Raw genomic sequence first — 26758 nt, 5'->3', positions numbered from 1 at the left:
GATGACAGCAGCCCTGTTAGAGAAGACGGAGCGTTCTGCAGCACAAACAACTATGAAGGTAACGACTTCACAAATGTATCGTACAAACTGGAAAGACCTTTTTTTAATGAAGTAACGCCCTAAGCTGGAGAAGGCTATGTCCACCATCAGATCGATATTTTCGGGGGCAGCATAGTGCGAGTTCCTAAACCGACTTGTTTCACATTGCTTCCCATCAACGTGGGGAAAACAGACAGTGATCTTCATCGTCCGCCATGTTCCTCTCCTGAACAGTAATCTCATCACATTTTCACAGCAGATTCTTCAGTATGTGATCCACCGCCTGAGGGAAGTCGGCACAGGTCAGTTGAGGCGCCGGGGTGATTTTGGACTCATCGCCTATCCTGTACTTCCCTGTGAAGTATAAGAGACAGAAAATATCACACTACAACTCCCAGCATTGCTGCTGGATGTCACGAGGCTGAGGGTCTGGTCTGGAGCTCGGCGGGTATCTGTGGATGAGCAGTAACCCAGACATGTAAAATAAGCCCCCAATAGATGTAGATTGTATTCTGTCCTTGCTATAAGGAAGATTTGATTCCTCGGACTTGCATACAACCTAAACAAGTAGAGCTGCAGTGTAAAGCATGAGGGAGGATCAAACAGCCTCTGATGGAACAAGAGGTATATATAGCTCAGTCCTTATGGGGCAGACCTAAGAATGTAACAGATACATACCAGTTTTTACTAGTATCCCCAGCATGCCAGTGTCCTGTGCACCCCCAATATCATCCCTGCAGTCCTGTATGGAAAAGAAAAAAAAACACAAATACATAAACCTGTACTTTACATCTTCAATATTTATCTAGGATCACAGTAAGTCCCATCCCACCAGAGGCTGAGATGAAAAACGTGGTCGGCCCTAAAGACCCCAATCATGACCTCCCAGCATGGAGGGATCATGATCAGACTGATCATTAAAGGGTTATTCCCATCTCCAAGATCCTAGCCCAATATGTAGTAGGTGTAATAATAATAATATTAGTAAATACCTCCAATTAGAAATATTGTATAGTTCTTCTGATTCTCTGTGTCACTTACCCCATGTGCAGGGCATTGCAGTAGCATAGGTATCCATGGTTACGACTACTGATATAATGACAGTTAGTTGATGGTGTTCGTATCCATGGATATCTAAGCTACTACAATGCACATTGGGTAAGTGACATAGAGAATCAGAAGAACTATACAACATTTCTAATTGGAGATATTTGCTAATATTATTAATAATAATAATAATATTAAACCTGCTACATATTTGGATAGGATATCCCTTTAACGTTCCAAGCAAAATGGATGTGATTTCATGAAAAAAAAAGTATGTAAAAGAAATCCTTTTCTAAGATCATATGCAATGCATTTCATTACGAAGAAAAAACAATGCATAAAAAATGCTGCATCAGATAGACTCAATAATCAGAGATGTTTGGCGCAGAAATCTGCAGAGAACAAAAATCTATTCAGATCAACACAGTAATGAGCCGCTATTACCAGACCAGTCCACAAGAGGGCAGCGCTACATTTCAAATGATATCAAAATAAAGGTAGAGAAATGTAGCAGAGCCGCCTGATGGATGGAGAGATATGGCTGACATATGGGATACATAGAAATATAGATAAATGCACTTACGTCCCCTATCATTACCGCCTCCTCCGGGCAGAAGTTTGTGCTCCTCAAGGCTTCAAGGAAGAAAGTCTTCTCTGGTTTCCCTACCACGATGGCCTTAGTGTCTGTCGCATATTCCAAAGCTGTCACAAATGGGCCAGGACCCAGCGCTAAGCCGTCCTTCTTCTTGTAATACCTGGCCTTGTGTATGGCTATGATGGGGGCGCCGTCCAGCGCCAGTCTGGAAAGAAGAGGATGGAGAAGTGAAAGGGGACATTGCGTCCACCGCCTATTAGTATGTCTGAGCCGTCTGGCTGGGGTTGTGGGTGCGCGTGATCCAGCACATGCGCAGATCGGTAAAGCCCACCTGCATGGAAGCAGGCATTCTGCCCAGCCAGGTAGAGCTGAGAATAGCCCACTAATAGACGAGGATCGTGAACGGAGACTCTCCATTATTAAAGGGAAACTGTCAGCAAGTTTTTGCTATGTAATTTGAGAGCAGAATGATGTAGGGGCAGAGATCCTGATTCCAGAAATGTGTCACTTACTGGGCTGCTTGGTGCAGTTTTGATAGAATCCCTGTTTTCTCTGCTGCAGATGTAGCAGTGCTCAAGACTGCTCAGCTGTGTATAACCCCGCCCACACCACTGATTGGCAGCTTCCTGCGTACACTGTCAGCAAGCTGCCAATCAGTCTTGGGGGCGGAGTTACACAGATTAGCTGGACTGGTCTGCAGGTGAGATCTAGTCCTGCAGTGATAATCTCCTGCTGATGAAACACTGATTGTATTGAAAACTACAGCCTGATAAGTGACACATCGCTGGAATCAGGGTCTCTGCCCCTACATCATGGTGCTCTCAGATTAACTAGAAAAAACCCTGCTGACAGATTTTCTTTAAAGGGATTTTCCCACGTAGAACATTTAACACCTATCAATGTATGATGGCAGATCACTAGAATGGAGGGACCTAGACAGGACACCTAGAATACACGGGAAGAGGCGCATGGGTTATTACACGGGCAAATGGCAGTAAGACCATTGACCTGGGCAAGAGCGGGGTTCATTGTGCCCTTAGCATGCTTCTAGAGAGAAAAGGAAAGATGTGAATGATCCAGCATATAAGTTATAGAAGGCAGCAATTCCCCAGAGAACATGGCTCTTTATCTCCGGCAGATACTGGGGGTGATAAGATAAGAGTAGAAGGGAGATTAGATAAAGGCGGCCTGATGTCCCTGCACATCATGACCTCCCTCACGCTACAGTGCACCCGGGAGTGCAGCCAGGCTGGAGGTATTAGTGGTGACCACACACAACAGTTTCACTTTTCCATTTTTATGTCAGAATTTTGAACAACAAAATTTATATAAAAAAAAATAAATAGTATAAAAAAACCTGTAAAAATGTAACAGAAAATAAATTAAAATTTAGCAATGATGACGGAGATCAATTTTACTCTTCCATTTTGGTCAGAATTTTGTACAGCAAAAAAAAAAATACAAAATAAAAAAAAAAAAAAACAGCATAAATTAATGAAAATGAAGCTAAAGGAAAATAAACTCTTAAAGCAAAGAAGTGGGTATATGTAGAGTAGCACCGGTATCATAGATACTGTGGAGGAGATGGCGGTAATGTTAAGCATTAACTTTTAGTCTGTACCATTAAAAACCATAAACACATATAAAATCCCTGAGGACGATTACTGCAAATGGGTCAAAAAATATATGTATAAATATACCTGAAACAACATAATATGTGTAGTCTGCCCCCTATAGACACATGGTCCTGGTCCAGCAGCGAGCAGTCACGTGAGAATATCATGTCCATAATAAGATATATGGCCGACGTGTTTCCTCTTGTAAGGCTCTTCAGGGGAGACTATATGGTTGGTGCCGTCCTCATAGCACCATGCTTTTAATGTTATGCCTCCGCTCAACCACAGGACCGTCTGAACACGTTATATTGTACAGCGTCATCTTTATAATAATTATCATAATAATTTTATTTCTATAGCGCCGACATATTCCGCAGCACTTTACATTTCAGAGGGGACTTGTACAGACAATAGACAATACAGCATAACAATAATCCAGTAGCGTAGGTACCGGGGGGCAGAGGGGGCGGTGGTCCCGGGCCCCGCGCTCTGAGGGGGCCCACCTGGCCCCACGCCGATACATTTACATTCTGCGGCAGAGCAGGGAGAATCGATCTCCCTACTCTGCCGCCCGGCCGCTATGGGCCCCTGAGCAGGCAGGGGGGCCCCCACCTCACAGCCAGCAAATAACGTCGCTGGGCTTGCTGCTCTCTTCTGTGTGCACACAGGACCTGTGATGAGGTCACACGAGGGGAGGAGTCATGCATCACATGATCAGGGGCCCTGTCTGCAGGACTCTGCTGTGCTGGTTGTCATGGTGCTGGATGAGGTAAAGTTTATGTGTGGGGTCAGGAGGGGTTTACAGTGTGGATGTAGCAGAGCTGTGTGAGTACGAGGTGTACAGAGCGGAGATGTGTGAATGAGGTGTACGGAAAGGAGCCGTGTGTGTACAAGGGTTACGGAGCAGAGATGTGTGTACGAGGTGTACGGAGCAGAGCCGTGTGTGTACAAGGGTTACGGAGCAGAGCCGTGTGTATGAGGTGTACGGAGCAGAGCCGTGTGTGTACAAGGTGTACAGAGCGGAGCGCGTGTGTACAAAGTGTACGGAGCAGAGGCGTGTACGAGGTGTACGGAGCGGAGCCGCGTGTGTATGGGGTGAGCGGAGCCGTTTGTCTACAAGGTGTACTGAGCGGAGCCGTGTGTGTACGAGGTGCACAGAGCGGAGCCGTGTTTATGGGGTGTGCGGAGCGGAGCCATGTGTGTAAAAGGTTATGGAGCGGATCCACGTGTGTACGGGGTGTGAGGAGCGGAGCCGTGTGTGTACGGGGTGTGCCGGTGCCGAGCCGTGTGTGTACGGGGTGTGCGGAGCGGAGCCGTGTGTGTATGGGGTGTGCGGAGCGGAGCCGTGTGTGTACAAGGTGTAGGGAGCGGAGCCGTGTGTGTATAGGGGGTGCGGAGAGGAGCCGTGTGTGTACGGGGTGTACGAAGCGGAACAGTGTGTGTACGAAGTGTTACAGAGCTGAGCCATGTGTGTACGGAGCGGAGCAGAGCCGTGTGTGTACGATGTTTATGGAGTGGAACCATGTGTGTACTGAGTGGAGCCGTGTGTGTACGAAGCATACAAAGCGGAACCGTGTGTGTATGAGGTGTGCGGAGCTGTGCGTGTATAAGGTGTATGGTGGGGAGCATTCATACCTCCCAACTGTCCCAGATCCAGTGGGACAGTCCCGATTTTGAGAGTCTGCCACGCTGTCCTAGCCGGGAGCTTACTTTTCCCACAGACACAGGAGTACACAGCGGAGCCCCGAGGAGCACTTTAAAACTTGCATGTGACGTTCCACCGGAAGTGATGTGCTGGAAGTGGAAATGAGGTAATTTCGGGAGGAGATTGTGATGGAACCATGGAGGCACTTCAGGGAATGCTTCAGATCCATCACCATGTCCTCTGACAGCGCGGAGAGGCAGGATCGCCTTGGAATCAGGGATGACGGCCATGTGAGCAGATCATGATATGTCCTGCACCGGGAGGCTCAGGTGGGCATTACAATGGGAGCCGGGCTGCTATAGTTTCTTTATAAAATCTTTCTTTCTCTCTCTGTTTCTATAGGGGATGGGGGGTGCTGCCTTATACTACAGTCTGCCTATGGGGGGAGTGCTGCCTTATATTATAGTCTGCCTATAGGGGGGTGCTGCCTTACATTACAGTCTGCTTATGGGGGGCTGCAATATACTATTGAGTCTGCCTATGGGGGGGCTGCATTATACTGTAGAGTCTGCCTATGGAGGCTGCATTATACTATATTGAGGACTATCTGGTAGATTATACTATATGGAGGCTATCTAGGGGGCCATCATACAGTGTGGAGGTTACAGTGAGGGGGCCATCATACAATGTGGAGTTTACAGTGAGGGGGCCATCATACTGTGTTGGAGCCATCATTGGGGGATACTAAGGGGTCAGTATGTATACAGTGAGGGGGCATTATACTGTGTATTGGGGAGCTGTACAGGGGGGAGACTCAGGACATTATTAAATGTAAAGTGGGCACTTATTGTTATAGGGGAACTTGGGTAACTGTGACTGTCAAAGGGGCACACAGGGCAATATTACTTTCTAGGGGACAATATATGGGCAGTGTTTTCTAAGGCACTTGCACCCGGCATTACTATATTATAGAGGGATGCTTTAGAATTTAGAGGTCACACAGAACCACACAATAGATGAAGTAATAGGGACACATGGCAGCAGCGGCTCAGCATTGGTGTATCAGGTGCAGTAATAAGGACACATACGGCAGCAGCGGCTCAGCATTGGGGTATCAGGTGCAGTAATAGGGACACATACAGCAGCAGCGGCTCAGTATTGGGGTATGAGGTTTAGTAATAGGGACACATACGGCAGCAGGGCTCAGTATTGGGGTATGAGGTGTAGTAATAGGGACACATACGGCAGCAGCGGCTCAGTATTGGGGTATGAGGTGTAGTAATAGGGACACATACGGCAGCAGAGGCTCAGTATTGGGGTATCAGGTGTAGTAATAGGGACACATACAGCAGCAGGGCTCAGTATTGGGGTATGAGGTGTAGTAATAGGGACACATACGGCAGCAGAGGCTCAGTATTGGGGTATCAAGTGCAGTAATAGGGACAAATACGGCAGCAGTGGCTCAGTATTGGGGTATCAGGTGCAGTAATAGGGACACATGCGGCAGCAGCGGCTCAGTATTGGGGTATCAGGTGCAGTTATAGGGACACATGCGGCAGCAGCGGCTCAGCATTGGGGTATCAGCAGGATGAGGGGTTTGTGCAGGTTGGGGATAGATGGAATATGAGAAGTGAAATGTGTTTTTGTTGAATTCTCTGTAACCGAATCCTGGCTGGAGGGGTCATCATGTCGGTCTCGGCCAGATGGAAAAGACGTGAAAAGTGAATGATTCCACCAGAAAGATAGTCAGCGGTAAGACACCAACTATAACTGTGCAGTAATCACTTACATTTATATGTTTTGTAGAACTGGTATTTACCACTGACCATATGGCGGTAATATCTATGTTGGTCTTTATATAAATTTTATTTTCCGTAACATCGCAGTCATCTACTAAGGTTCTCCTCCACTATTAGGGTGCATCACCCAGCTGTAATCAAGGTTACCTGGTGAGGGGCCCACTCAGAAGTTTCGCCCCCCCTGAACCAAAACCCTAGCTACGCCTCTGCAATAATCACATAGATCATAACAGATACCAAGAGGAATGAGGGCCCTAGCTGCAGCATTCAAGACAGATTGGAGGGGGGAGAGTTTGGTAAGAGGGAGACCGATTAGAAGAGAGTTACAATAGTCGAGACGAGAAGAATAAGAGAAACAGTCAGAGTGTTTGCGCAGTCAAAAGTAAGAAAAGGTTGAATTCTAGAAATGTTTTTGAGGTGCAGATAACAAGAGCGAGCCAGTGATCGGATGTGGGGGGTGAATGAAAGTTCGGAGTCAAGTATGACCCCAAGACAGCGGGCATGTTGCTGGGGAGTAATAATGGAACCACACACAGAAATGGCAATGTCAGGTATAGGTGCACTAGTAGAGGAAGGAAACATGAGTTCAGTCTTTGACAGGTTCAATTTCAGATATAGTGAGGAGGACATGATGTTAGACACAGCATTTAGACAATCGCCGGTGTTTTCTAAGAAGGCTGGCGTGATGTCAGGAGAAGAAGCGTATAATTAGGTGTAGTCAGCATAGAGATGGAACTGGAAACCAAATCTACTGATTGTTTGACCAATAGGGGCAGTATACAAAGAGAAGGGGGCCTAGGACTGATCCTTGGGGGACCCCAACAGTAAGGGGAAGGTGAGAGGAGGAGGAGCCAGCAAAAGATACAGTAAAGGAGCAGTCAGAGAGAGAGGAGGAGAACCAGGAGAGAACGGTGTCCTTGAGGCCGATGGAGCGGAGCATAGTGAGGAGGAGCTGGTGATTCACAGTGTCGAATGCTGCAGAGAGATCCAAGAGAATTAGCATGGAGTAATGACCATTTGATTTAGCTGTTAGTAGATCATTAGAGACTTTAGTGAGGGCAGTTTCAGTAGAGTGTAAAGAGCAGAAACCGGATTGGAGAGGGTCGAGAAGAGAGTTATCAGAGAGATAGCGGATAAGACGGGAGTGGACCAGGCGTTCCAGGAGTTTAGAGATGAAGGGAAGATTAGAGACAGGTCTATAGTTAGCGGCACACTTTTGGTCGAGGGATGGTTTTTTAAGTAGTGGATGTATGATGGCATGCTTAAATGAGGAGGGAAAGATACCAGAAGAAAGAGAGAGGTTAAATATTTTTGTCAGGTGGGCGGTGACAGCAGGGGAAAGGGACTGGAGATGTGAGGGAAGAGGGTCACTGGTGCAAGTAGTAGGGCAAGAAGATGCAAATAGCCTGATTACTACTTCTTCTGTGACTGGTTCAAAATCAGAGAGTGAGCTAGATGCAGTGGGGGAGGGAGGACAGTGCATGGTATGTGGTGATTGGGAGATAATTTCCTGTCGGATATGGTCAATTTTTTCTTTGAAGTTAATTGGCCAGATCATCAGCTCGGAGACCCGTGGTTGGGACCTGTACTCTTGGGTTGAGTAGGGAATGAAACGTGTCAAAGAGACGTTTAGGGTTATTGGACAGTGAGGTGATGAGTGTGTTGAAATAGGAAAGGTCTCTCCAAACAAACCTATTTATGTAGTTTCTTACTTTAGTGTATTACTCTTCATATTGATGGACTGTGCACCGGGGACCCCTCTACCGCTCTCTGCCATGTGCGCCTGTATGGTGACTACTGGTTTCTTATATAGGGGGATGGAGAAATATATCACTACATTACCAGATAGATAGAGGATATACCATTGGGGCACAAGATGTAAGGGGGTCACATCCACCTCCAAAGCAGGTGGAGTTGTACGTTATGAGGAGCTATTGGACTGCAAAGGACTCATCTACTGATCTTGCACAGGGGCCTCTTCTGTCTGTGTCCACTCTAGATAGATAGATAGATAGATAGATAGATAGATAGATAGATAGATAGATAGATAGCAGCCTTCAGCTTGTCTGCATTGTTGGGTCTGGTGTCTCTCATCTTCCTCTTGACAATACTCCCTATGGGATTAAGGTCAAGTGAGTTTGCTGCCAATGAAGCACAGTGATACTGTTGTTTGTAAACCAGGTATTGGTACTTTTGGCAGTGTGGACAGGGGCCAAGTCCTGCTGAAGAATGAAATTTCCATCTCCATGAAGTGCCCTAAAATTTCCTGGTAGACGGCTGCGCTGACTTTGGTCTTGATAAAACACAGTGGACCTACACCAGCAGATGACAAGGCTCCCCAAACCATCACTGATTGTGGAGACTTCACACTAGACCTTGGAAATCAAGGTCCTAGAGTCTGGAGGAAGAGTGGAGAGGCCACAATCCAAGGTGCTTGAGGCCTAGTGTGAAGTTTTCACAATCAGTGATGGTTTGGGGAGCCATGTCATCTGCTGGTGTAGGCCTAAACCAAATTGCGGTAAAAAAATAAGTACCCCCTACCTCTGATCTCCGAGCTGTTTGATCGCCTGAAGGGTTCCAGGGTCTTGACAAAGCTTGACGTACGAGGGGCATACAGCCTGGTTCGAATTCGCCAGGGAGACGAGTGGAAGACTGCTTTCAACACCCGTCTTCGAACAGTCCTGAATTTTGCATTTCTGGGGTACTTCGTTACTGAGACCAGACTGAAGGTGGATTCCAAAAAGGTATCCGCTGTCATGAAGTGGCCCCGTCCAGACGGTCTTAAGACTATCCAGTGGTTTCTTGGGTTTGCGAATTATTAATCGCCAATTTAATTCGTATTTTTCTTCACGAACTGCTCCTTTTTCTGCCCTGACCTGCAAAGGAGCCAATCCTAAGGAATGGACTCCTGAAGCAGAAGAAGCCTTTGTATCTCTCAAGCAGGCGTTCTCCTTGGCTCCGGTGCTGCATCGCCCAAACCATAACAAACAGTTCTTCCTGGAGGTGGATGCATCTTCCACAGGGGCCTGAGCTGTCCTCACTCAGAAGTTTTCATCCAGTCGCATGGTGTCCTGTGGCTTTATCTCTAAACTCTTCTCAGCACCGGAATGTAATTACTCTATTGGCGATAGAGAACTGCTCGCGATCAAGCTAGCTCTGGAGGAGTGGTGGTACTTGCTAGAATGAGCATTGCATCCTGTGGTAAATTACACTGGCCACAAGAATCTGGCTTATCCGCAGTCTGCTCGACGGGTTAACCCCCGTCAAGCTAGGTGGTCTTTCTTCTTCGCTTGCTTCAACTTCACTCTACTTTCATCCGGCTGATAAAAACATTAAGGTGGACGAGCTCTCCAGATCCTTCCAGGCCTCCGACCCGAGGAGCTTATACATATCATGGAGCCCTCCAAAATAATCACAATCGCTCTGCTAGACTTATCTACCCTCCGGTAAGACTTATGTGGCTGAACCTGACAGGAAGCGGGTTCTTCTCTGGGGACATTCTTCTAAGGTGGCAGGCCACATCGAGCAGAAGACTACTCTCATTATCTCTCAACACTATTGGTGGCCGACTCTGCGCAAAGATGTTGCTTGTCCTTCGTGTGCCCGAAATAAGACTCCCAAACAGCTTCCAACTAGTCGGTTGCTTCCCTTGCCCGTGCCGTGTGCTCGGCAGCACATCTCCATGGATTTCATCACAGATCTGCCAGTGAAGGCTGGATGTACCATCAACGACAGCAGAGCCAGCTGCACCCGCCAGTGCTCACCTCAAAGGCAGCTGAGCCAGCTGCACCCGCCAGTGCTCATCTCACTGTCTGACTATCCTGTCTGCACCTGCGGTTCCTGCCATCTTCTCCGCCTGTCTGCATCTGTTGGACATCTCCAGCTATCCACTACTAGGCATCAGCCACCATCTACCCAAGGTCAATCCTGGAGTAGCACCTGGATCACCTCCCTTGTCTCTCTATGGACTGCGGTGTCGTTCGCTGCTGCGTGTCCATGGTCGGATTGGGTGAGGCTCCTAGTCACGCCCCTCCAGGTCTTCCTTGGGCTTTGGCACAGTGGTTCCACCACCCAGCCCGTTACAATAACAGATAGACAATAGATAGATGATAGATAGATATGAGATACATATAAGATAGATAATAGATAGATGATAGATATATAATAAATAGATGATAGATATGAGATAGATGATAGAGAGACTTATAGCTAAGGAGATTTAGATGGATGAATAGGTGATAGATAAATAGACTGATAGAAACAGATACAGATAAATATAGATTCAATAAAATGGAATTTTTTTTTCCAAAATAGTAACGTGTCACAAAATAGTAAATTTTTACTCGCTTTGAATAATAAAAGACACAAAAAAATTCTCTCAAACAGTTAGAAAAAAAAAAAATAAATTTAAAAGCTTCAGCCATCAGAGCAGCAATTAAATAAAGCAGCTATAAGCATCTCTAATCATCAAGACTGAAAATAGCTCAGGTACGAGGCGCTGTGGCCATTTCTACATTCATCGCCTCGGGCCTTGTTCACACTTTCTGATTTGCTCCACATTTACTTGAACAGCCAGATGTCATGTCTATAGAGGCCATGCAGGACGCCGCTATTCCCTTCACCATAATATTAAAGGGGTTGTCCAACAAATAAACAATTATTTTAGAAGGCTCGGAAGCATTAATAATAACATCAGCGACAGTAAAGCATCAAGAGCTGACGGATAATTGGGGCACGGGCCGCGCACGGCTTTGTGTGGGCTCCTTATTAAAGTCCCCGCGTGGACGGAGCAGATTTTAGCGAGTCCCTCCGGAGCAGGGAGGATTAATCTGTCAAAGTAAGCAGCCAATTCCACGAGCCATAAAACGCAATCACGCCAGGACTCACCTGAAGGCCTGATTCAGGCGCTGGTAGTTGAAGTGTTCTGGAGCTAATCCTATCAGCACCGCGTTGGGACTGTCGGTGGCGATTCCTGCGAGCAGAGAAGAGAGAGGTCACAGCCGGAAGACTCTGCCGTAATTGAATTGTACAAGGCGTCTATAATTTAGTCATGCTTCGATACAAAGCCCAAGGAGGAAATTCTCATCAATGCAAAACCTTTAATTATCGCACCGGTAGTAAACTCCCTGTCCTCTGTGTACGGTGCATCGCCGGCTGTCAGATGCGGGGAACTGGCTGTGTCCCTTTCCTTTCTGCTCCCCTTTTTTTCCTATGAGAAGTGATGTACTTTTCTTTTTTGCGAGAAAATCTGCAGTGATATTTTCTTGATTCTGATTTGGCTGCATTTTCTCCGCTGCGCATGAAGCAAGGTAAAAATATAATGGTGGAAGAGGGTGGAACTTGACTAACGGTGCGTTTACGCTGGCCGACCCTAGGCCGATGAACAAACCACCGATCTACTACGCAACGTGATCAGCGGTCGTTTAATAGATTGTTTAGATATGATGCCTGAACTTCCATGTGACGACTGCTCTGGGTGCATAGAATATCATTGTTCTCGGTAACACAATGTTTAAATAGGAAGATGAGAGAATCCAAAAATTCACCGCACACTCTCGTAATGCATTTAGAAAAAAAGTGTTGAGTTTAATATAAGCAAACTGGGAGCATGAGGCACAAAAAATTATAATGGTAGAGTGATCAAAATTAATTGATGCTTCGACCCATCCAGGGTCTTACTCATAATATCATTTTATCAGTCGTGCAGATAGTGGAGAAGGCACATACAAGTATATATGAATCAGTGGGAAATCCACAAAAGCTATCTTGTGGGTATATGGCCAAAATGTCTGAGGACCTTGCGGTCTGCGGTTCCTTAGCGGCGCTCCTGCGCCTAGCTGCTTGCATTCGGCGTCGAATGCACCTGAACTCTGGTGCCTTTGCTGACTTTGCTTTATCTAGAGCCTTATGTAGAGTTGAAATTAATCTAGAAACTTCTTCTTTAAAGGGAACCTGTCACCCCCCTGGGCATTTTTAACTAAAAGAGCCACCTTCAGCAGCACTAAGGCTGCATTCTGTGAAGGTGGCTCTTCCATGTCTGACCTCCAGTAACGCCGAAATATTAACTTTTATAAATAGGTCCCCATACCTGTATTGATTCCCATAGGTATGGAGTCTCCCCCTGAAGCAGCCGCCTCTCCACCGTCAATCATGTCTCTGTAGCGTCTGGGCATCGCCCTCCTATAGCCGTCCATCATGCCCCTGTGCTGCCGTCTGTGCCCCACCTCCCATAGCCGTCTATCATGCCCCTGCTCTGCCGTCTTTGCCCCGCCTCCCATAGCCGTCCATCATGCCCCTGTGCTGCCATCTGTGCCCCGCCTCCCATAGCCGTCCATCATGCCCCTGCTCTGCCATCTGTGCCCCGCCTTCCATAGCCGTCCATCATGCCCCTGTGCTGCCGTCTGTGCCCCACCTCCCATAGCCATCCATCATGCCCCTGCTCTGCCGGCTGTGCCCCACCTCCTTCTGTCCCCTATGCCGGCGCCTGCTCTGTGAAAACACTTCTTGGGCATGCGCAGTGCGCGCTACCCGTGAACTGACATCAGGCGATCATGCCTGCATGTTGTGGAGGCCCCAGATCCTGCCCCGCAGTGTGTGTGTTATGATGGAATTCACACTCCGGGGGTGGGAATCTGGGGCCTCGGCAACACGAAGGCACGATAGGGCATGCGCCTTCATTGGAGACAGAAGGAGGCGGGGCACATACGGCAGCATAGGGTCATGATGGACGTCTATGGGAGGTGGGGCACAGACGGCAGCATGGGGCATGATGGACGGCTATGGGAGGGCGATGCCCAGACGCTACAGAGACATGATTGACGGCGGGGAGGCGGCTGCTTCAGGGGGAGACTCCATACCTATGGGACTCAATACAGGTATGGGGACCTATTTATAAAAGTTAATATTTCGGCGTTACTGGAGGTCAGAAACGGTAGAGCCACCTTCACAGAATGCAGCCTTAGTGCTGCTGAATTTGGCTCTTTTAGTTAAAAACGCCCGGGGGGGGTGACAGGTTCCCTTTAAAGGTTTTACTTTGAAGATGAACAATTTGGTGGTTCAGCCAAACATAAGGACTCACTGAAGACATAGATTCCTCCCAATTTATTTCTAGGTCTATATAATCTCTTTTATCCATAGAATCCTTTAAAGAGCCCTTACTTTCAATGGAAAGAGCCGATTTTGGTTTTGGAAATTTTAGCTACAGGATCATCAATTTTAAGACCCTTTCCTAACAAACAGATGTTTACAACTGTCAAAATGAGCAACTTCCTATCTGATTTCTTCCATTCCCTCCTGCTGAGAGCATAAGAAAACTCTAGATCTCCTAGGATGGAGGCCCTCAAATATCCAGTCGTGGACCGTCCAAGGTGCTTTTTTCTCTACTACTTGAATAGTGGCTCTTAAAGCTGTTAGTAAAGGAACAAGTTTTTTGCCTGGTACAAAGGTCTCCTAGCAGCTTTTTCTTCTAAGAATGACACCAATATTACTTTACCTTCCTCATCAATCTCATAGCACTATTTCTCCTAAGAATTAAGACAGATGAGGGGTGTGGCTATGTAGCGGCGGAGAGAGGACGCACTTAGGGAAGGCTCCTGGTATCCTGAAGCTATCCGGGCAGTGGACTCCTATTACCGTGACATACTTGCCGGTGTCGGGACCCCCCCGGACTCTGGAGCTCTCCTGGACCCCCGCTGGAGGACGTCGCTGGGCTCCCGTGAGCTGACGGCTGTAAAGGCCGGGGCGGCCGGTGGGGCCTGCATGAGGCGGCGGCCATTTTCATAGGCGCGCACTCTGCCTGTGAGAGACGCGGCGCCAGTCCCCATAGCTGCAGCGCTGACAGACGGTGAGCACACATCATGAAGATTCGTGGGGAACAAGCAGGTGAGTACTCTGGAAGATTGGGCCCCGCGTTTCCCCCTTGTTAAGTCACCTGAAGTGCCGGCGTTATTACTTTAGGGGCCTCTCGGACCCCTCCCTGGCTGCTGTCTCTGTGGACGCTGCGGGTCCCCTCCTGACCATAAGGACCCGCGTTTGCTGTTCAGAGCCGGACATTACCTCCCTGATGGCCCTTCTGATTTGTGCTGCTCTTGGGGCTCTGCTGCCATTTTATGATAGCCCTGCCGCGTTTATAACCTTGGACCCAGGAATCCCCAGAATATAACATTCCTGATACCCTGCTGTGCCATATTGGTATTGAAATGAATCGCTCCAAAGGGTCGGGAGCAGCTGAGAAACTGAAAGAGTTTGCTAGAACTGACCACTCTGATGGTACACGATTGCTCAGAAATAACCCCTCACAGGCTCAGCGTAAAAATCGTCCCTCTGGGGGTGAGGAGGAGAGTGAGCAGGAGGAATTAACCCTTAAGCAAGCGGCCGAACAACTGATGCAGGCCATCCCTGACTGAGAAGATAGAGGACATGTATACCGAGGTGGGGCGTCTCCGGCAAGATATGCAGGCCATGAGGGGGCGCGTTACAGAGGTGGAGACAAGGGTGTCCCAGGTAGAAGACACCATCACACCTATGGAAGCCAAACTAACGAAAGTGGTGGACTCTATGAACGCATGGAGGCAAAAAGCAGATGACCTGGAGAACAGAATGTGTCGGAATAACATTCGAGTTATTGGACTACTGGAACGCTCGGAAGGTCAACATCCGGAGCAGTTTCTAGAAGATTGGCTTAAAACTTATCTGGGGGATGAATTCTCCTCAACATCTGCTGTGGAAAGGGCTCACAGGGTCCCTACAAGGCCTCCTCCTCCTGGAGCCCCACCTAGACCTTTCCTGGCACGTCTCCTCAACTGCAGAGACAGGGATGCGATTCTACGACTAGCACGACAAAAAAGTCCCATTAAGGATAATAATGCCACGATCTCGATTTTGCCAGACTTCTCTATGGAACTTCATAACGTCGGAGACGGAGTGGCTGCGGTCCCACAAAGGGTCTGCTGCAAAGGAATCCTAATGTATCTATTGCTAGTCAGTATTCTTCTACTAATGGTCTGATTGGAGCTTTGTCCGCAAGTGTCCAAACTATCAACAATACCGGACACTGAGCTCTGTGATGGTATTGGTATCCCCTTGTTTGTTTCATGATGGGAGCACAGGACTTTGCTCCTATATTGTTTGTGGTTTTTTTACCTTGTTTTTTCTTTATAGTGGTTCTATGTGTTTTTTAGGTAGAAGTCGCAGCCAACAGCAATCTCAATCTCTATGTGGTGTCTCTAAATTTTACTCGGGTAATGATATATGCCATATTCAGCGGAGTAAAACATGGGGTCTGAGATATGTATGACATGGAAAGTGAGAGGTATATAAACCCCTCGGAAAAAGATCAAGGTTTTCTCCCAGATCAGACACTATCAGCCTCACATTGTGGCCTTGATGGAGATGCACCTGACCCGGGATACAGCCCGGTGGGTGCAGAAGCCTTGGGTACAGTGGTCTGTTCATGCATTCCACACTAGCTATTCAAAAGGGGTTTCACTGATGGTGCATAGAGACGTTAGATGGGAAGCCAGGGAGACTCAGAGGGACCCTGAGGGTCGCTTTGTTTTTGTACATGCATTGATAAATACCAGGAAGTATGTGGTCCTATGTGTTTATAATCCCCCCCGGCTAATATGTCCATTCTTCAGAAGGCAATGAGTTTTGCCCTAAATTATCCAGACGCGGATGTTATCTGCATGGGAGACTTCAATATGGTCATGAATAATTGCCTTGATAAATTGAGATTGGGTGATGGAATATCTGGGGGGGGGGGGGTTTCTCCACAGACTGCAACCCAGCTGTTACTATTTATGGGGGGTAGCGGGTGGTTAGATTTGTGGAGGGTGCGTCACCCTTAGTCAAGGGAGTATACCTGTCACTCATCCGCTAAGCGCTCTCTATCGCGCATAGACTATATATTCGGATCCAGTGGTCTGGTGATGTGGGTGGATAAAATAGAACATGGCAGTAGGGGGATCTCAGACCATAGCCCGGTCATTCTTAAACTTAAATATGGGCAACTAAACAACAGGATAGTTTGGAAGCTGAACCCCTTCTGGTTAAACTTGATGGTATCTCCCGATAGAATGATCGATCAGTTGCGTTGTTTCATCTCGTCCCATCCAGAACCTCAAGATATCAATTTATTTTGGATGCCCTTAAGGCATATCTGAGGGGCTGCTTGTTCTCCACGATCTCTAATATTAAGCGGGTAACCTCAAATGAGGATGATGAGATGGAGCGACGATTGAAAGACTCAGAGGCTACATATATATCTAACCAAACCAACGGCAACAGGACTGAGTGGTTGGCTGCTCAGAGGTTATACACCCAGCATATAGATACTAAGTCTAAGTGTAAACTATTCTTTACCCGTCAGTTTTATTTTGAGCTGGAAAATCAGGCAAGCAAATTCTTGGCCTATTTGGTACGCCAACATAACACTCTTAACACAATATTACAGACTCGTAAGTCGGATGATTTGTTGGTGTCTTCAACCGAGGAGATACTCGGCTGCTTTTATGATTACTACAAGTCATTATATGAATCTAAAAGTGGCTCTGATAATTTGGGGTGTTTGGATTACTTGTCAGATGTGACATTCCCTACATTAAATCCTGACCAGCGAGCCTTTATGGACGCTGAGTTCACTGCGGAGGAGATAGAAAATGCCATGACGGACATGGCCTCTGGGAAGGCCCCTGGGCCAGACGGGTTCCCTATCGAATTGTACAGAAAATATCAGGATATATTAACGTCACTTCTGATAAAGGTATTTTGGGGAATTTGGGAAGGGGAATCTATGCCTAAATCCTTTTATGAGGCTAATATCATAGTGCTTAGGAAGGAGGGGAAGGACCCTTTGGAATGTGGATCCTGTCGCCCCATTTCGCTAGTAAATGTGGACTACAAAATTTTCACTAAGATCCTAGCTTCCAGATTGAATTTGATTATACTGAACCTTATAAATCCTGATCAGACGGGCTTTATGCCTGGTAAGAGCACTTCCGTTAACTTCAGATGAGTCCAGTCAATAGTCCAATATAGCTCTCTAATGCCAGACAACAAATGGGCACTGGCGTCGTTAGATGCCGCCAAGGCTTTTGACTCTCTTGAGTGGTCTTTCCTCTCCGCATGCTTGCAAAGGTATGGCTTTGGCGATAAATTTATAAAATGGGTCAAAATACTATACATGAAACCCAAAGCCCAAATTATAGTAAATAATTCCATGTCTGAGTCTTTTTCATTACACAGGGGGACTCGTCAAGGGTGCCCCCTTTCCCCGACCCTCTGAGGCACTGGCAATTCGCATAAAGTCTTCCCTTGGCATTAAGGTTATAGATATAGTGGGTCGGGTAGATACCATAGGTTTATACGCTGATGATATGGTGATATTTATGGATGAAGCGGAGGAAACTTTGCCGCAAGTGATCGCCACTATACATAGATTCAGTAAATATTCAGTCTTATATATAAATTGGGAGAAGTCTGCCCTGTTACCCCTCTCCCATGCCCCAACTAGAGGCTCTCTCCTCGCTGTCCATTGTGTCTAGCTTTAAATATTTGGGTGTCTACATATCTCATAACAGTACACTTGACTCACAACTTAATATCCACCCACTGCTGCAAATAGAGTTAAATTTGCAACTTGGAGCAAACTTCCGCTGTCTGTAGCCGGACACATTAACCTGATATTGCTTCCCAAGCTTAGCTACTCCCTTCAGCACAGTGCTGTAATGGTGCCCAAATCCTTCTTTGTGAATCTCAATTCCCAGATCACATCTTTTATATGGGGGAAAACTAGGCCCAAACTTAAAGTGTCCACCCTACAAAGGCCTAAAAAGGGAGGTGGGGGCGGCGTTACCAGATTTTTTCCTATATTATTTGGCTGGGCAGGCTAAAGGTTTAAGTAAATGGATGCCGGGTAATTGCCTCCCCAATTCTGAAAATCACCTGTTCATGCTGAACTGATTGCCCACTGGGTTTCCTGGAGTTGGAGGGGCCTGGTGTCCCTCGTTTACTGCCCTTGCTCCGACTGGCGCAATTAGCATGGAGGCAAATTAAGAAGGTGATTGGATTTAAGGATATCATAGCTGAAATGCCCCTATGGAATAATGATTATTTTCCGGAATTACTAAATCACCCACCCACCGATTTTTGGATTCAATATAAAGTCTCCTCGATTGGGGACTTGTATGATCAGGGGACCTTGATGTCTTTTGAGCAATTACAGGTTACGCATGATATCCCGAGATCCCAATTTTTCCTTTATCTACAGCTGAGATCGGCTCTTCAATCGCACGAGGTGTAGGGGTGTGGGCCGTACTATTTTGTCTCTACCTCTGATAGGAATCCTTAATTTGCAGGGTCCCCAGGGTCTTATCTCCTCTTTCTACACGTACATGCTGTAGGTGGGAACAGAATCTGCCATAAGCTCTATTAAAGGGAAGTGGGAAAGACTCATCCCTGATACGCAGGGAGAGGAGTGGGAAGAGATCCTGGAGTCTCCGATCGGAGTATCACCACCTACTAATAATAGAATGATACAGTTATATATAATAAACCAATCATATTTGACTCTGACACGACTTTTTAGGATGGGTCGATTTCAATCATCAGGGTGTCTGCGACGTCACTCACCAGATGCGGATTTTATCCACATGATATGGCAGTGTCCCACTATCCTACATTACTGGAAAGAGGTGACATTACTCGTCATCCCTGGTGCAAGCCTCTGTCCCTCTTGATCCACTGGTCTGCTTGTTTGGGGTATGGGATGAGGAGATTTGGGATCTTTCTGCGCGAGACGCTGTTTATGGCACGGAAGGTATTGGCACTTCGGTGGATGGGAAGTTCATGTCCCTCCCTTAGAATCTGGATCGACGTGGTAAACTCGATTGTTCCATACGAGCGCACGTTATATCAAAATAGGGGATGCCCGGGTAAATTTAAAAAGATTTGGGAGAGGTGGAATTCCTCTCATCTTACTTTGCAAGGTGGAGACATCACATGTGAGACAATATGATGTAAGATACTAGGCTGTGAAATGGTAAATAACAGTTGATGTAGTTGTAGTTTAGGAATTTATAATTAGATTTTATTATCCGAGCAATACGATAAAGGCTTGTGCGATTTGATTGACGTACAGTACATGCTTCACAATGTATAGTCAGCTGTTCTTTGCGTATGCTTGGAGGGCTATGTATATATTACCCTGGGAGTGTGCAATTTTTGTTTCGCACTTAACAATAGATGGAAATGTGTATGCTCTGTATAATGCTTACTACCATAAGCCAATATGTATGTCATACATTGTTTGCTTGTTCTGAGGTTCAACAAACAAAAAGGAATTAAGACAGATGTGCGTGAGGAAGTCCCAGGAAAAACCCTTAAAATCCTTTATGAAATTATGAACGTCAGCGTTAATGATCTTCTTAATACTCTGAAGAAGCCAGTGGACAGAGAGACGTATAGAAAGAACACCGTGAGCACAACTCAAGATGGTGCTAAGGTTAGGTTCCCAAACCGTTAAAGCAACAAATATGAACCATCAGATGGCCGGTGGACACCGCATCTTGAGGCACGTTTGCCGCTCTCCTATATACTGACAAGCTCATTACCTTACAGAGATCATTCTCCTCAATGCCTAAAGCACCATCGTCCTTTCTGATAGATGCCTATAAGCTCTACACAATCTATATACCACACGTAACTGAAGAAGGTCACATTGACCGAAATGGTTTTTTTCCTGTACTACAATAAACCGCCTTACAAATACCTTTAAGTTGAGTGCTAGGTTCATATTTGTTGCTTTAGTGGACATAGAGAAGGACAGCCAGATAGTCCAATAGGAATCCTCTGTAGATACCAAGGTTAGCTTCCTCCCATAAACCTTCACCACCACAGGCCCACAAGTGGCACGGTCAATCATCAAAATGATGATGCGCCACTATCTTAGAACGTCTCTGCCATCCAAACACCAAGGCACACAAGATGGGCAACTGTGTCAGCATGCACAGAATCAGAAGAAGCTCCACCAAGGCGCCCACAAATCTAGCCTCCATGCACAATGAACAGAGGAGGAGAACATACATCACAGCCTTTGAGACCCCTGTATGGCAGAAGGAGCCCACCGACAGACCAGTACCAAGAAAGTAAGGGCACCAAAGAGATCAGCCACAGGAGAAAAAAAACAAAAACAAAAGAAATGTCCAGACTCCTAGAGGAGACTCATGCCGACCCAGGTATCTCAACCCGTATGAAATCTGGGGGAATAACAGGTTCCTCGACTTTGTCCAAGGGCAGAAAAGAGGAACTGAGTTGGCTAGAGAGATTCGGGAGGAAGTCTGTTCCCGATTCTGTCTGGATAAGGAAGACCTCTCACCGGTGCTGTCTGGGTGTAAGGGAAATGCTTCAGCACAAGACATTGTGAACAATGGCAGCCTCCAGCTTTGTGGGAACCGTTTGGAGAAGACCCTTTTTTGTTCTCCATGACTGTGCCCAGTGCACCAGCTCCATACAGGCATGAAGGGGGAGAACATGATGGACAGAGCCCAGCCCCATCCAACACCTATAATGGAGATTGTGAGCCCGGCCTCCCCTCAACATCAGGGTCTGACCTCCCTAATGCTCTTCTGGATGAAGGGGAAAAAATTCCCAAAATCTTGTAGAAATCCTCCCCAGGAGAGCAGGAGCCATTATATCTGCAGAGGGGAAGACTCCATATTATTGTCTCTAAATGAAGAATGGGAGGTCAGAAAAGCTCCTGGAGGGGGAACATACTTTTGACCGTAAAGTGTAGAAACAAAAAAAAATACATATGACATAGGTCCCATTAAATGAAAGTATCTATAGGGTGCCCTAATAGTACTGAGCAGATGGGTGCAACCATCCAAACCTAGTACTGACTGTATTGCCTGGCTGCTATGTCACTTTATACCTAAGCACCTGGCAGGTCAGGAAAACTGGATAATATCAACCTTCAAGGGAAGGGATTGTCCTCTTTTGGGGGCAATTTTTTTTTTTTAATTAAATGTAAACATCATTTCTACAATTAGGTTTCAGTAAAAATTTTGCACCGTTTTGGCTTTTCCAGGCTATTTGTTTCTCTGCACCTTCAACCTTGAAGTGGTCTGTGGTCATAATTCAGCTGAGAGGAGCTCAGAAAAAGACAGATAAAAGAGTTACAAGCTCCCTGTCATACATTCATAGCGGGCTTACTGATGGATCCTCAGTTAACTCATTTTGCATCCAGCTTGCTCCAATTCATTCCACAATGATCAAGGGGAGAAGTTTAGGGAGAGTTTACGGGATTTAATGTCCATTACCTTCAAAATCGGGCAGGGCGCTATCGTCCACTAGCAGCATGGGACGGACATCTTTCTGCTCCAGCAGGTTCCTCGCTGCCGTCAGAGATGTGAAGATCTCGTCCTCGCTTATATCAAAGTGCAGCCTCCGCAGTCTCTCCAGCAGCGTCCTCTTACACTCTTTGGTCGTATTAGTAACAAACCGTATGGTAACCGGAGCGGAGCGCAATCTAGTGCAAGGAACACAGAGACGCAAAAAAAATTAAAAAAATGGCTGTTCTATCAGCAAGAGCGCCACATCTGTCCGCAGGTTGTGTCTGGTACTGCAATTCAACTCCAATTAAGTAAGTTGGCAGAGCTGTAATGCCACAAACAACCTGTGCATAGTCGTCGAGCACTTTAATTTAAAAAAACACAATTTTTCTATATGATTAGAGAAGAAAACATTAGACATGCCTCCTACCTCTTCAGAGCCTCCTGAGCCCCCGGTATCGCGGTGTCGTCGATATGGAGGGTGCCACTTAGATCCACCAGCACAGCCCTAATGGCACGTCGGGCAGCCATTCTACAATGATTCCAGCAGGTTTAGAGTTTACTTATTGTTATTTTTTTACAATAAATAATAGTCACATATAATCATATCAGCAATAAAGCAGCCATACAGTGCCGATATATAAGAGCGAAGCGTAACAATGCTACACAACGGTGCCGGCCACACGGTAGTGCCCCTGATAGAAAATACATGTAATAATGCCACCAAGGCATAAAAGTATACTGTACTGCCAGGACAGGATGGTTAGATAATACTGCCACAGAGTGCACACGTCATTGCACCATAGTATCCAGGTTAAAAAAACAATCATAACATTGGCCATGCTGATATTCAGGGCCTCTAAAATAGTGCCGACCTTGGCTATCCTAACACACTGAGATTATACTGCCAGAGACAGAGCTTCTATGCCGCTGCCAGTCACAATGTAACAGTGCCAGTCAGAGACCCTATAACAGTATGAGCAATAGTCGGCCATGGAGATAAGATAATGGACTCTCTTCCCTCCCTGGGCTCCGTCCCTGCAGGTTCTTGGGTGGTTCTGATCTAAAGTATCACTTGATCGTTCCATTGTTTCCTCATCTTTTGCTGGAACTGATTTTCGCTTCTTTGTTTTCACAATTAGGAAACATTTCCCAGTAATTTGTGCCATGAGATTCCTGTGATAATCTTATCAGCGCAGATTACAGAGCGGCAGTGATCAGTCTGAGCCATCAGCTGGCCTGTAATATTGCTCCTTATCGCCGAGACATCGGCTGCAATGTCAAGGTGAAGGCTCATTCTTGTCCTTGAGAACATGTGATGCGGACGACGCGCTCACAGCCTCTGCAGCGACTCCCGTCCTGATATCTTCTAGACGTCGCTGCATTCATGGGCCAGAATATCGTGCCGGTGCGCTCAATGTTGCTGTGATACTACATGCAGTGTTAGCCTGCGGCATCCCGTAACATTTGTATTATGGTGGAAATTTAATTACTGCGCCCTCCGTGTCGCCAAATGCAGATCACATATCGCTCGCGGATAGGACGGTGAGCTTGCAAGAGATGGCGGCACAATAAGTCGAGGACTAAAGGTGGATTCAAAAACTGCGGTCACATTTTTGAAAAATCACAGCAAAGGCTGAGACGTGAGCGCAAGAAGTTTTTCTACATTTTTGCTCTCACAGTCACATCCCACCAAATTTTCCCGGTGAGAGTCGCTGCGTATCGTGTGATGATTACGTCACAAAATTAATGCTCCAGTGGAATTTCTGCAGAGGAAAAAAAAACACAGCAAAGTCTGCAGAATTAAAAAAATGCCAAAAAGATCTGGATTTGACGCACATTTCCCCCTAAGTATGTGATGACGATGTCCACGGCGCAAACCTAACAAATCTACAACACTGATCAATGCTGCAGATTTAATCCCTGCTACCACTGGGCCACGTTCACACACAGATTTCCACTGTATATTTTGCTGCAAATTTGCAACAATCCAACTAGTCCGCATGGGTTAGTTGCAAATTTTGCCGCTTATTTCACGCTTCTCCATTAAGAATGAGCATTCTGCAAAAGTGAAAATCTGCATTATTCAGACGTCCGATTTTTGGATACAAGTGCTGTCCTTTCACTTATACGATCTTTTCCTCGGACGGAGCAGAAAAATCGCAGAGTCATGTCCAATTTTGATCCAAACGTTGGATGCAGATTGGCCATGTCAGTCAATAGGCCTGTGGAGAAAAAAAAAAAAAAAAAAAAAAAATCGGACTCTCCTCAGATGACATCCAAGTGCAGCCCGATTTTCACGAACTGTCAGAATGAAAAAGGTGGAGAATAATTTTTTCATTTCTCCACGTACAAGAAAATCGGGTCACGCTTTTACAAGACTCTAATCAAACTCTGATCAGAATTATAGGTCCGATTTTCTTCTACCAGAAAAAAAAAAAAAAAAAAAAAAAAAATCGGACGTCTGAATGAGGGCTTATCTGATTTTTGTTCATATATTTAAAATAGAACTCCTTCACATGTATTGTACTGTAAATTGAATTTTGGTGCAGAATCCACATTGTGTGAACATGGCCCAATATACAGCAGATTTTCCAGCCGCTAAAATCCACAGTGGAATATTTGCATATTTGCTCAGTGGGAACATACCTTTCGCCGAAACGATTTTTGTATCAGCAGTTCCTCTCTGTCCGTGGCACTACACTAAATGGTACAGCATTTTGTATGACATTCTATATTGTTGGACTAAAGGGAATCTGTCGGCACGTTTTTACATAACGAAGTAGTGGTATGACTGTGGGCGCTTGTGCCGATAAAAACAATACCTTTTTTGTAGAGATCCGATATGCCAGTCAAGAGAAATCCAGTGTGGAAGCCGTATGCAATTCAGGCACTGGGGGGCGTGTCAATGCACTTGGAACAATCAGCCACGCCCCCAGTGCACTTAAAGCCTGATTTAAGATTTCTACACTGGATTTCTCAAGACTGGATCATCGGATCTCTACAACAAAGGTATCGTTTTTATCAGGGAACAAGCGCCTATATGACCATAACACTCCTTCCTTACGTAAAAAGCTCTCACAGGTTCCCTTTAAAAATTGCTTGGGCTATATTCATACGACTTAGTCCGACCTTGGATCATCAAAATAATGGATCCATAAAGCATAGAGCACATAGCTGTCTTCTGCCTGTATTACAGCTTTTTTTCCCCACTCCCAGTCACTTTTGTGGCCAAATCTAATCTGCAAAAATGGACCAGAAAAGCACATGCAGCGAGTTTTGTTTTCCCGTGGGAGGAGGGCAGTCGGGCCTGGATATGGTGCTTTTTTTTTCTCTCCTGTTATTTCCTTCAAATCCTTCTCTACAGAACTTCAAAAACACTAAGAAAAACAGCCGCGAAAAAAAAACCACGCAAAAAATGCATAAAAAACAAACAAACTGCAAAAACGCTTGAAACAGTCAGTGTGGCGATATATTTGTAGTCTGTAACCATGGAGACGCATTGATCCAAATAGGAGCTGTATACACCATTGTTAGGTTTTTTTTTATGCATTGAAGAAACTGGTTGCATAAATAGACAACCCCTTTAAGCTTCATTTTCCTGGTTTCTTATATTGCCTGCTGGTGACTATTCTTAACCTTATTCTTTACTTATGGCACATGGAGCTAACATGAGGATAGAACTACAAGTCTCAGCAGGGTTATATCATTATAGCATTCTACAGCTTTCATTTGCTACCTTTTCTTAACCATTCATCTTATGCAAAGAGCAAATACACGGAGTGATCTAACACATGAGACTGGGAATGGATGGCACTGGAGCTCTGCCTTACCTCCTAACCAGCAGCACTGCAGTCCTTCCACTGACAGAACATAGGGGACCTCAATAAAGCCTGAACCAATATATAGGTAACTTACCATTTTCTACACACAGGCATGTCTTAGGGCAGTCTAGTTTGAAAAGGACCCCGGGTCTTGCAAACAGGATGCGTTCCACTGAAACGCGCAGATGTGGAAGTGAGGTGTGGAACGCACAAAGTCCTAGTAGCAACAAGTGTGTCTCTAGCAAGTGTAGCACTACAATAACCAGCATGTTCTGCAAATCTGGATATTGTAGTGTCACATGTCTTGGAGACATAGTGTGTAAAGGACAAGAATGCTTTGCAGTAAATATGATTATACATGTAGTCTCCAGTAACCATAGTAACCATGCAATTAAATGCTCTAAATCCACTGAAGCCGCAAACCGTGTGAAATTCAAACTCTGCGTCAGTCTCAAAGCGCTTGGCAGCGACTTTACCGGAATCTGTGAACTGACAATTGAAGTGACTAACAATGCTTATATTGTCAAAGGGATTACCCCGCAAGTGAAAAGCAGCTTTCTGGGGGGACAAAAGGGGTGAGACCTCCTGGTGGATTTAGGTAAATCTCCTGGGCGCCACCAAATCCTAGAAAACCTCGTTGAAAGCAGCACTGTGTAGACTGTAGTAATGAGCGAACGTGCTCGTATAACCTCAGTGCATGCTCGGGTGTTATCCCAGCACCTGGGAGTGTTCGTATATTCTGCTCGAGTCCCTGCGGCTGCATGATTTGTGGCTGTAAGGCCGGTTTCACATTAGCGTTTAAGGCCGCAGCATCGGCCTGCGCACGGCCGCCGTTAAGCCCCGCCCCCTGCCGCAACTCCGCCG

At 46.2% G+C, this 26758-nt stretch overlaps 1 protein-coding gene and 1 long non-coding RNA gene across 3 annotated transcripts in view; one reads left to right on the top strand and one right to left on the bottom strand.

Moving 5' to 3' along the window:
- Positions 1-76: 76 nt before the first annotated feature.
- On the bottom strand, positions 77-25994 carry HDHD2 (haloacid dehalogenase like hydrolase domain containing 2). Of its 2 annotated transcripts, none has more exons than XM_073584765.1 (7): positions 25904-25994; positions 22501-22602; positions 22059-22267; positions 11629-11713; positions 1670-1886; positions 718-781; positions 77-393 (listed from the first exon to the last, which is right to left on the bottom strand). In XM_073584765.1, exons 2-7 carry the CDS (start codon positions 22599-22601, stop codon positions 290-292), a joined length of 780 nt encoding a protein of 259 aa, XP_073440866.1. In that variant the 5' UTR covers position 22602; positions 25904-25994; the 3' UTR covers positions 77-289. The 2 variants fall into 2 exon arrangements, with proteins under 2 accessions (XP_073440866.1, XP_073440865.1); XM_073584764.1 differs by lacking the exon at positions 25904-25994 and adding an exon at positions 25810-25870.
- Positions 25051-26758, top strand: part of LOC141097546 (uncharacterized) — a 37070-nt gene continuing 35362 nt past the window's right edge. The window contains exon 1 of the long non-coding RNA XR_012233994.1: positions 25051-25082. This is a non-coding gene — a long non-coding RNA (uncharacterized lncRNA). The remainder of the gene's footprint in view (positions 25083-26758) is intronic.

The sequence above is a fragment of the Dendrobates tinctorius genome, unplaced genomic scaffold, assembly GCF_039654945.1.
Source record: "Dendrobates tinctorius isolate UK_male_01 unplaced genomic scaffold, ASM3965494v1 ptg000085l, whole genome shotgun sequence".
Lineage (NCBI taxonomy): Eukaryota > Metazoa > Chordata > Amphibia > Anura > Dendrobatidae > Dendrobates > Dendrobates tinctorius.
This window is presented reverse-complemented; position numbering and strand designations above follow the sequence as displayed.

Coding starts and splice junctions, on each gene's coding strand:
- HDHD2 (XM_073584764.1), bottom strand. Junction 11,714..22,058: donor CGCCCTGCCCGATTTTGAAG/GTAATGGACATT, acceptor CTCTGCTCGCAG/GAATCGCCACCGACAGTCCC. Junction 1,887..11,628: donor CGCCTGAATCAGGCCTTCAG/GTGAGTCCTGGC, acceptor TCTTCTTTCCAG/ACTGGCGCTGGACGGCGCCC.